The sequence below is a fragment of the Mus caroli genome, chromosome 12, assembly GCF_900094665.2.
Source record: "Mus caroli chromosome 12, CAROLI_EIJ_v1.1, whole genome shotgun sequence".
NCBI lineage: Eukaryota > Metazoa > Chordata > Mammalia > Rodentia > Muridae > Mus > Mus caroli.
The window spans coordinates 50,177,292-50,188,253 of record NC_034581.1 but is presented as its reverse complement, the minus strand read 5'-3'; the positions used below and the strand labels follow the sequence as shown (position 1 = coordinate 50,188,253).

Sequence of the window (10,962 nt, the reverse complement as noted above, 5' to 3'; positions counted from 1 at the left end):
GACAGGGTTTCTCTGTATAGCCCTGGCTGTCCTGGAACTCACTCTGTAGACCAGGCTGGCCTCGAACTCAGAAATCTGCCTGCCTCTGCCTCCCCAGTGCTGGGATTAAAGGCCTGTGCCACCACCATCCGGAAATTTTTTTTATTTTACTATTTTTTTTTAACTTATTCACTTTACATTCTACTCATTGCCCGCCTCCAAGTCACTCCCTCCCACAATCCTTCCCCCATGCCCAAGAAGCACTCACTCGTAAGAACAAACTAGGGGCTGGTGAGATGGCTCAGTAGGTAAGAACACTGACTGCTCTTCCGAAGGTCCTGAGTTTAAATCCCAGCAACGACAAGGTGGCTCACAACCACCTATAATGATTCTGATGCCCTCTTCTGGTGTGTCTGAAGTCAGCTACAGTGTACATATGTATAATAGTAAATCTGTGGGCCTGAGCAAGTAGAGTTGACCAGAGCAACTCTACATCAGGCACATCAGGCAGCTCAGGCAGCTCACAATGGTCTGCAAGTCTTGCAACTCTAGCTCCAGTGATCAAACCTCTTCTGGCTACTAAGGGCACCCGCACACACACAGCAGACCTTCACACAGATACACCCACATGTACACTGAGTAAAAATAAAAGGGTTTTTTACATGTATTTTTTATGTGTGTGCACATGTGCAGGTGTTTGTGAAGGTTAGGAGAGGGAGTCAGGGTCCATGGAGCTGAGCTCACAGGTGACTGCCACTGTGCTGCCTGACATGGGGATAGGGTACCACCAAGCTCGATGACTTAAGTTTGACACGGTAGAGGAGAAATGACTCCCACAGCACACCTATTCACACACACACACTCAAACGATTTCAACACAATTACCAAATCAAATGTGTCAGGCCCTTTTCTCTCCACATATAAACATGTATTTTTCTAGTAATCTCAATACATCCCATTTACAGGGGGAAAGAAATGTAACTTGAGCAGTTTCTGGTTTTACTTGGGTTATAATTCTGTCCAAGGTATCTCCAGAGACTTTTTGTGACCTCTCCCTCTTCTTGCAGGATTCCAGGTATAAGCCAACATTCCTGCTTCTCATTCTGCCTTTGCTTAGTGCTTCAATCACTAAGGTAATATAGTGTTCGTTCTCCTTTTAGTAATAAGAGGGGTCTAAACCCAGGGAGGTGGTGCTTGCCTGTAATCCCAACACCTGCAGGATGGAGGCGGGATCCGTTCAAGGTCATCTGCAGTTACTTCATGAATCAAGAGACCCGCAAAAGACTCCAAACGAGACCCTGTCTCAATTCAAACACACAAAGAAGAATAAGATCTTAACGATTCATTCAAAGTTGGGGCTTTCCAAAAGGGACCCGAAAGGTTACAATCCGGACCCTTTCCGTGGAAAGCGCAGGTGAATGAAGCAAAGAGCTCTCTACCCGACCACCACACCCCGTTTCCTCACGTCACAACCCCCAGAGCAGCGCCCGGAGCCCGCGAACCGCTCGAGCGTTGAACCCGGATTGGTCGCTACGACCATCCGGATCTGCCAGCATCGGGGCTCCCGCCGCCGCTGCGCGTGGTTCTGCTAGCGGTTCTGGAGCTCGGGGGTCAAGCGGAGGACACCGGCGGGCGGCGGCGGGGGCGGGGCCTGACCACGTGACCGCCCCGCCCCGCCCGCCCTGCGGCCCTCCAGCCCGCCGCCCGCCCGCCCGGCTGCAGCTCCCGGCGTGCCCTGCACTCTCTGCTGCCCGCCGCCGACCCCTCCTTCTTCTCGTCCCAGTGCCACCGAGCCGGAGTCCGAGCCACCGCTGCCGCAGACACCTCAGCCGCGGGCACTATGGTAAGGTGGGCGCGCCGGCGGGGGGATGCTGGGCGCGGCGCGGACCCCCGCGCGGCCGCCATCTTAACCCTGCCTGGGCCTGTGCGGTGGGCGCTTCGGCGCTGCGGGCCGGGGGCTCGAGGCCCTGCGGCCGCTCCGAGTCCCGAGGCGGGAGGGCCCGGCGCAGGCCCGGCGCGAGAGGGTCGCTCCTTGGGCCAGGGCCCCGCGTGTTGCTCTGCCCTGCGCGGCTTAAGGTTTTTAACTCGCGCGCTGTAAGGTTGGTACGTGGCCAGCAGCCTCTGGGTGAGGGTCTAGGAGGCCGGCCATAACGCCGTACCGAGGAGCTTGAACAGGTAGAAACCTATTTTAAAACGCTTTTCTCGCCGTAGGGAGCCTTTTCACGGGATCCGTTAGTTTCTAAGTGGCTGCCAATGGGCGGTGGGGCGTAATCGCTGTAGCCGCAGCCGGTTGGAGTTTACACTTGATTCTCTTTCCTTATGTGGAAGCAGCCGTGGCTAAGACGGCTTTAAAGAAAAAAAAAAAAATAGTAGAAGCGTTAACTGAAATCCTGGAGTGTTTTTTTAAGGCCTGCAGAGTTGACACAATACAGAAGGTATTTTTGCTGCTGCTCCTGAAGCTCTGACATCACCCAGTGAAATAGGAAACATTTCAGGCATGGCTCAACTGTATTTGTCCCTTCCCACCTCCCGTTAGCGGTTCTCTCCGTACTCCTTTAAGAAGGATGAATGGGCAGTATGAGTTAGACATTTTACCCGTATCTTCTTCTGATATTTAAATGTGACACATCTAATAGGACTGCTTACGTTGTTTGGTGCAGTTTTTTAATAGTCTGGCCAGACTGAAGTTGAAGCCTTGTTGTTAGTCTATGATTTTGGTTAAAACCGAAATCCTTGTTCTAAATTCCCACCCTTTGTTTGTTTTCAGGCATCTGGAGTTACAGTGAATGATGAAGTCATCAAAGTTTTTAATGATATGAAAGTAAGAAAATCTTCTACACAGGAGGAGATCAAAAAAAGAAAGAAAGCAGTTCTCTTCTGTTTAAGCGATGACAAAAGACAAATAATTGTAGAGGAAGCCAAGCAGATCTTGGTGGGTGACATTGGTGAAACTGTAGAGGACCCCTACACATCTTTTGTGAAGTTGCTACCTCTGAATGATTGCCGATATGCTTTGTACGATGCCACATACGAAACAAAAGAGTCTAAGAAAGAAGACCTAGTATTTATATTCTGGTGTGTAAAAACAAAAGAAAAAAAAGTACTTCTAAAAATGCAAGGATTATTATTATCAGAGTCAGTTTTTGCCTTTGTTTTTCTTTTGAAATTCAACATTTTCTCCCCCCTAGGGCTCCTGAAAGTGCACCGTTAAAAAGCAAGATGATTTATGCTAGCTCTAAAGATGCCATTAAAAAGAAATTTACAGGTACCAACATTGACTGTTTTGTACAAAAATTTTTTTTTTACTCTTTCTTAATTATAAGGTTAATGGGGTGTGTTTTTCTTTTCCGTTTTAGGTATTAAACACGAGTGGCAAGTAAATGGCTTGGACGATATTAAGGACCGCTCGACGCTGGGAGAGAAACTGGGAGGCAGTGTTGTAGTTTCCCTTGAAGGAAAGCCACTATAAAATAATAGCCAAGTGCCATTTGATCTTAAGGGGCTTACACTTATCTCTCCAGCTCAGTCCACTGGAATTGTATTAGGTTTTGGTTTTTTGTTTATTCCCTTTTCACTGGTCCCGTTCAACACAGTGAATGAGTGACTATAAGGAGCCTGTCAGTATTGCCATTAGACTGTTTCATACGGTTACTTTTCTGTAGATCCCAAGGAATGCCTTCCCGTCTTATTTTAGCCAAAACAACTGGTTCCATGCCTTCCTTGCAGTGAGCACCACAATGGATGTGGTTGTCAATGTGAATAGCTTAGAGTACTACAAAGGGTAAGCTAACTGAATGCCTTGAAAGTATTATCCACTGGTCGGTCATATGGGAGACATGTTTCAGTATTATTTATAGTCGCACTTGATTACCGTCCTCTGAGGCACTGGAGCCTTCATGCACCTCACCTGCCTTGGCAAGCCTATTTTTGTGACCTGGCAGCACAGATTTAACACTATTCGTTAAAAGCACTTTTTTTTTTTTTGTAATGCGTTTAATCCCTTATAAAGAATGCCAATTAAGTTTTATTACCTGTCATCAATTTATCCTAGTATCTCAGTGTTCATTCTTCTTACCTTCATATTTTTTTCAAAGAAACAGCTGTGTTAATGTCTTTGGTTTCCCGATGAGTGTACACTACTGTATAATTTATGTTTACCATATGAGTCTTGAAACACTACAGATATTTTGAATATCAGTCATGATGGCAATTTCTGTATAAAAGAGCCTTAAATGGAACATTGTTTTGAGATCAAACTCCCTACCCTCACAAAAGTGGCCACGTTGCAATAAAAATTGTGGCAGATTACAGAATGTTGCCTTGTTTTCCTTGGAAATTTTGCAAATTGTTAGGTGAAATTTTAGGGTAAACGGTGATTAAGCTCTGCACTGGTATCTGGAATTTTTTTTCCTTTAATCTTTGGTTTAAAAAATCTTAAAATCACTTCTATAAAATCATTAAAAGAGTGGTAGTTTTATAAATGCTTATTTATGTTATAATATGGAGATCAGAAAAAAAAATTCTTTTTGTACTTTGGCCTATCCAGTATCTTATTTATTCTCTAGATAAGCTAGGATATTAATCCAGAGTTACAATACTGAGAATTGAGTAGTATAAGTAGGATGTTTTTATTACTTGGTCATAATGAAAATAATTTGTAAAATGTCATTCAAAGGTTAATGATGATTGTGATGTTTAGGAATGTTTGTCTCAGCCACAGTTCCTTCATAGCTTTTCCAAAATGAATTGAGAAAAAAAAAATCGTATAGCAGTCTTAAACCTTAGTAATGGAACTTGGCTGTGGCCCAGAGCTTTCTCCTTATGGAGAATTTGATCTGCTCCGTGTGCGCTCTCTGCTATTAGCTGGAGCTATTTATGGCAAACACATGCTTTTGTATCTTGTCATAGTCATCCACAGATGGCAAAACTGGACTTGATTCTACTGGCATGTAAGACAGGCGTGCTAGTGAGCAGTCGTGTGTGGCTCTGGACTCTGACCCCAGAGCTCTGAAGAATGCTCTCTCAGAAGATAGGAAATGAAAATATCCTTTTCTAAAATATGTGGAAGTAATTTGGGTATAATTAATTTTTTTTCTACCTTTTGGAAAGTTTTTTTTTTTCCAGATGAGAACATTAACACAGTGGTTAAATGTCTAGGCTTCCATTTAAAACTACACAAATGACTTGGGATCTTTTTAGTACTAAGGAATTTGACTTCAGCCTTCCAGCTGTTGCTGTGAGTTGTTCCAGACCTTTCCGTGGCTTTTTGGTAAGGCTGCTTATAAGCGAAGCATGAGAATGGTAATGTGTACTGAACCATGCGTTTAACTGTCTTTGCATCAAAGGACTTTTTCACCAAGTTATTTTGTTATTCTTCCAAATATTAAGTGATTTCTAAAAGGTAAAGGGTGACCTTTTGTTTTTATATCTGATTTCTCAATTTCTTTATACGCATTTTTAGAATAATTTGAGAGATTAAATGCTGCTTGAAACTATTATACTTTGAGTTCTAGATTGGCCAAATAGATTAATGTAGTTAAATTCATCTTTAAAGTACACATATGTGCCTAGAGCCAAAAAATAATGATTTAACTTATGACCTTATGTTGAGACTAATTTGACATCTTATTTTACAGTCATTTTCAGTGAAACAATGTTCCAGCTAGCTTTAAAAGCTATACGGTGCTAATTAGTAAAATATTGAGGGCAATATTTTACTGCCAGCTTGCAAAATTTTAAGTGTTTTAAAAATAAAATACATGAAAATATTTAAAGCTGTTGAGATGTGTTTACTTCCATTTAAAACAGTGAAAGCTGAAAAGCTTAGGTTGTGGATTAGAGAGGCAGCATTATCCTTTTCAGGATTTAGTTAATATGCTTTCTTTTAGAAATCCTGTTTCAGGCCCGAGAGATGGCTTAATAGATAAAGACTGGATGGAAGCCTGGCTACCGGAGCACAGTTCCCACTTAACAGAGGAAGGAGCAGCAAGGCAGTGGTGGTGCATGCCTTTGATCCCAGCACTTGGGAGGCATAGGTAGGCGGATTTCTGAGTTCGAGGCCAGCCTGGTCTACAGAGTGAGTTCCAAGACAGCCAAGGCTACACAGAGAAACCCTGTCTCGGGAAAAAAAAAAAAAAAAAAAGAAATCCCAATTTCTTGATGCCAGGCTTGATGGCATGTATCTGAAATCCCAGCACTCAAGGAGTTTCAGAAACAGGATCAGCAGCACTCCAAGGCCTTTTCCAGATAGATAGTGAACTCCAAGCCTGCCTAGGTTACATGACAGAAAAAAAGAGTATCACTGAGTGATGCAGCAATGTTAGCATTTTCAGACAAGTGGTACAGTCGGCATTTGCCCTAAACTGACTTACACCTGCCATTTTCCATATATGATGATGTGGCCAGCATTATTCATTTGTTTTTGTTTTATGTGTATGGTTGTTTTGCCTGATGTATATATGTGTGCACCTGCAGAGGTCCCAGCACTCGGGAGACTGAGACAGGAGGATCAGTGCAAGTTCAAGACTAGCTTGGCTTATATAGCAGGTTCTGATCCCCTGGAATTGAAGTTATAGATAATTGTTAGCTGCCAGGTAGGTGTAAGGTCCGAGGGCTCCTGAAAGAACAATTGTTCTAAACTTCTGGGCTATCTCTCTAGACCTTATGGGATCTTTTGAAAGTGGTTTCTCATTAAATAGTCTCAGCTGTGGTAAATCAATGTCAAGGTTGTTTTCCTCTTATAAAAAAATATCTTGAGCTGGGCGTGGTGGCGCACACCTTTAGTCCCAGCACTGGGGAGGCAAAGGCAGGCGGATTTCTGAGTTCGAGGCTAGCCTGGTGTACAAAGTGAGTTCCAGGACAGCCAGGGCTATACAGAGAAACCCTGTCTCGAAAAACCAATATATATATATATATATATATATATATATATATATATATATATATATATATATATATATATATATTGATTTTATATATATATATTGATTATATATATATATATTGATTATATATAAAATCTTAAGCCAGATGTGGCATGTACCTGTCATCTCAGCACTCAGTGGATGAAGTAGGAGGATGATAGTAAGTTTGAGGCCAGCCTGGACTATGGAAAACAAACAATAACCAGACAGCCAACAAACAAAATGCACCTTAGACCTGGCTAAATGGCTCATTGGGTAAAGGCACTTGTCACTGAGTCTGACTTCCTGAGTTTGATCTGAAGTCACATGGTAGGAGAATCAACTCTCAAAAGGTGTTCTGACTTCCACAGAAATAAATAAATGGAGGAGGGGCTTCTGTTGTTAGGTCCTGTCTTTGCAAATGTAGTAGTAGTTAGGCTATACAGAATGCCAGGAACAGCCACTTTTCTCTGACTATAAAAGCCACTGAAAGGCTGCTGTCATGGTGCAAGCTTCAAATCCCAGCACTCAGGAAATTAAGGTAGGAGAATCAGTGTAAGTTTGAGACTAGCCTGGGCTATATAGCAAGGTCTGGGCCAAAACTACACAGCAAGGCCCTGTACAAACAAATTGTGAGGACCTCTGAATGTAACTTGTTTTCAGGATAGCCAGGTTTAAGGCTTTAATTTTGCTTTATTTGAGATACTATACTGCCTTCCCTATGGCTGTGGCCAGCCTGGAACTCACTGTGGACCAGGCTGGCCTCAGACTCAGATCTGCTTGTCTCTGTTGGGATTAAAGATGTATAACATGATGCCTGGTGAGTTTCAGTGGGTTTGAGCCATAATGTAGAGAAAGATAATGTCTACCGTATCTGGTATCTGAGTATCAAATGTAGAAATAAGTGCTTTGCAGTGCTGGGAATTAAACCTGGGTATTGTGCTTCCATGCAGTCCTGGAAATGCTTTGTAAAACCAGAAAAATGCTATGAAAATGTAAAAAGTTTTAAATCACTTCCCCTTAAAGATTTATTTGTTAGCTGGGCAGTGGTGGTGCACGCCTTTAATCCCAGCACTTGGGAGTCAGAGGCAGGTGGATTTCTGAGTTCCAGGGCAGCCTGGTCTACAGAGTGAGTTCCAGGACAGCCAAGGGTACACAGAGAAACCCTGTCTCGAAAAACAAACAAAAAAAGATTGTTTTATGTGTATATGTGTCTGCCTATATATGTGTGTGCCATGTATGTGCCTGGTATCCAAGGAAACCAAAAGAGGGCATATGAGTAATAGGTGGCTGTGAGTCACAGTATAGTGCTGGGAACTGAATCCAAGTCCCCTGCAAGAGCACCAAAAGCTCTGAACAGATAAGCCATCTCACCACTTGCCTTTAATAGTTATGTAGATTTTTTTTTAAGGAATAAAAAGCCTGGTGTGGTGACACACACCTGTAATCCCAGCACTTAGGAAACTAAGGCGGGGAGTAGGCTGGTTTATTGAAGATCACTGGTTCTATTTTTATAACAGTTCCACTCGATCTCATAGTTTAAGTACTAATTAGCTGATAGAGAACATCTTCTTTTAGAAGTATGTCATACAGAGTGCTAGGGGTGACTCAACTAAGTGCTTGCTTGCTAGGCACCATGTAGAAGCCAGACATACCTGTATGAACCGTAATCCTAGTGCTAGGTAGGTGGAGACAGGCCAGCCTAGGGAGAGCTGGATGCTCCAGTTTCAGTCAGAAACCCTGTCTCAAAAACAAAGGGAAAGTAGAAGCAGTTGAATTGGATTTTGACCTCTGGCCTCCACAGTCACCCACACAAACACAAATACAGAATATAGTTAGTGTCCATAACTTTTTACCATTTAGGGTGTCTTGATGTGTGAGTAGTGAGAGCTGACCTCAAACTTCCAAGTAATTTTGAAGTAAAATAAAGGCCCATTACCCATAGTGTTGAAATCTATAACTCCATGATTGTTATTTTTTAAGATAAAGATGGCACGTAGCTCAAGTTAAACTCAGTATATGTAGGAAGGTGTCCTTGAACGCCTGGTCCTCTGGCCCCCACCTCATAAGCGCTAGAATTACAGGCATCCCACACCAAACCTGGCTTACTTGTTTTGAGATAGAATCTCTGTATAGCCTAAGGCTTACTTTAATAAGTCATTCTGCCTTGTCTCAGCTTGCCAAACACTGGAATTACCAGCTTGCTCCACTACACCAGGCTACCCCTACTAGTTCTCAGGAAAGTATATTGTAGAGTTTGTAGTACTTAAGCATCCGTTGTCTGGGTTGTCACATATAGACCTTTAATTCTTTGTTGTTGTTGTTGTTGTTGTTGTTGAGACAGAATCTCACTATGTACCTTTGGCGGGCCTGGAAACTATACCATAAGTTTGAGACCAATCTGGGCTACATGAGATTCTATCTCAAAAAAAAAAAAAAAAAGATTATTGAAAAATAGCTAAGATATAATTCTGAGTGTTGATGGTGCATATTTGTACTCCAAGCACATGATAGGCCAAAGCTACAGGGTCACCACAAATTTAAGATCAGGCGTGGCTAGCTGTGTAGTAAGACAGTGTCTTAAAAAGCTAAAAATAGCTGGGGATATATCCCAGTTGATTACTTGCCTAGCACATAACAAACCTTTGGATTCCATTCCTGTAAACCAAGTGTGGTGTACACCTATGAAGCTAGCCTTCACTATGTAGCCTGCCAGGGCTACACCGAAAGGTTGAAAAAAGGTACAGAAACGGGGCTGGTGAGATGGCTCAGCCGTTAAGAGCATTGACTGCTCTTCCAAAGGTCCCGAGTTCAAATCCCAGCAACCACATGGTGGCTCACCACCATCCGTAACGAGATCTGACGCCCTCTTCTGGTGTGTCTGAAGACAACTACAGTGTGCTTACATATAATAAATCTTTTAAAAAAAAAGTAGTCTTTTAAAATTCCTTTAAAAAACAATACAGGCTCAGCAGCTAAAGGTGCTTACTAGCAAGCCTGACAACCTGAGTTTGATGCCTGGGACCCACATGAGAGAACTGACCCTGGAAGGTTGTGCTTTGACCTCCATAATTGTAATCAAAGCAGCATTTTAAAAAATCTACAAAGTTGAGCATAGTGCACACCCTTAACCCCAGCACTCGGGAGGCAGAGGCAGGCAGATCTCTGTATGTTTAAGACTAACCTGGTCTAAATAGTTCCATGACAGCCAGAGCTACAAAGAAAAATTGTCTTAGAAAAACAATACCATCCAGGCATAGTGACTATATCTATAAAATGTATAGTGTTGTCTGTTTATTTTATATCATCCCTGAAGTGATCACTAAATAAACAATAAACCCCACACCATTCAAGAACACAGAAAGTAGGCCTAGTTTATAAGCTGTAGTCCAACTATTGGAGCTGAGTCAGGAGCTCAAAGCCAGCTTTAACACAGGGAAACTCTAACCCCCAAAAAATAAAATGCCAGATCACTTCATTAGATTTTTCTCATATGTACCCTACACTCAAAGCATTAGATAGTTAATTTATTATTATTAAGATGGACAGTTTTCATTGATTTCCACCTCTGGCAGCTAGTTTGGTTTTATATATCTACAACAATTTACAAGTATATTAGACTTGACAAAACAAAGCTTAGAACAAATTATTTTGTTCAAATGAAGTCATTTTTCCACAGTGGGAAGGCGTTTATGTTAATAGTATACTATCAGGACATATTTTTTTCTTATTTTATGTGTTCCTGTGATGGAACCTCTTGGTTTTTATTGCTTGTGATTTTATTGCCTGTGATTTGCCTGCCTCTGCCTGATACTAAAGGTACAGCAAGCCCAGCCCTGTTTTTTGTTTTTAAAGTAAACACATTGATTTTCAACTTTGATACTATTAGATTTTCAGTAACATGTATGCATTGAATATTTGCTACTTAAGAATTATCTTTATTGGACTGGTGAGATGGCTCAGTGGGTAAGAGCACCCGACTGCTCTTCCGAAGGTCCGGAGTTCAAATCCCAGCAACCACATGGTGGCTCACAACCATCCGTAACGAGATCTGACTCCCTCTTCTGGAGTGTCTGAAGAC

The 10,962-nt window shown here is 42.4% G+C and overlaps 1 protein-coding gene across 1 annotated transcript; it reads left to right on the top strand.

Annotated features, from left to right (window-relative positions):
• The first annotated feature begins 1,678 nt into the window (after positions 1-1,678).
• Positions 1,679-5,747, top strand: Cfl2 (cofilin 2). Its single transcript, XM_021178792.2, has 4 exons — positions 1,679-1,822; positions 2,747-3,054; positions 3,168-3,244; positions 3,336-5,747. Exons 1-4 carry the CDS (start codon positions 1,820-1,822, stop codon positions 3,446-3,448), a joined length of 501 nt encoding a protein of 166 aa, XP_021034451.1. The 5' UTR covers positions 1,679-1,819; the 3' UTR covers positions 3,449-5,747.
• Positions 5,748-10,962: the final 5,215 nt, after the last annotated feature.

Excerpts from the sequence above, each read along its gene's own strand:
- Cfl2 (XM_021178792.2), top strand. Across the intron at positions 3,055-3,167 it reads GACCTAGTATTTATATTCTG|GGCTCCTGAAAGTGCACCGT; the intron begins GTGTGTAAAAAC and ends TCTCCCCCCTAG. Across the intron at positions 3,245-3,335 it reads CATTAAAAAGAAATTTACAG|GTATTAAACACGAGTGGCAA; the intron begins GTACCAACATTG and ends TTTCCGTTTTAG.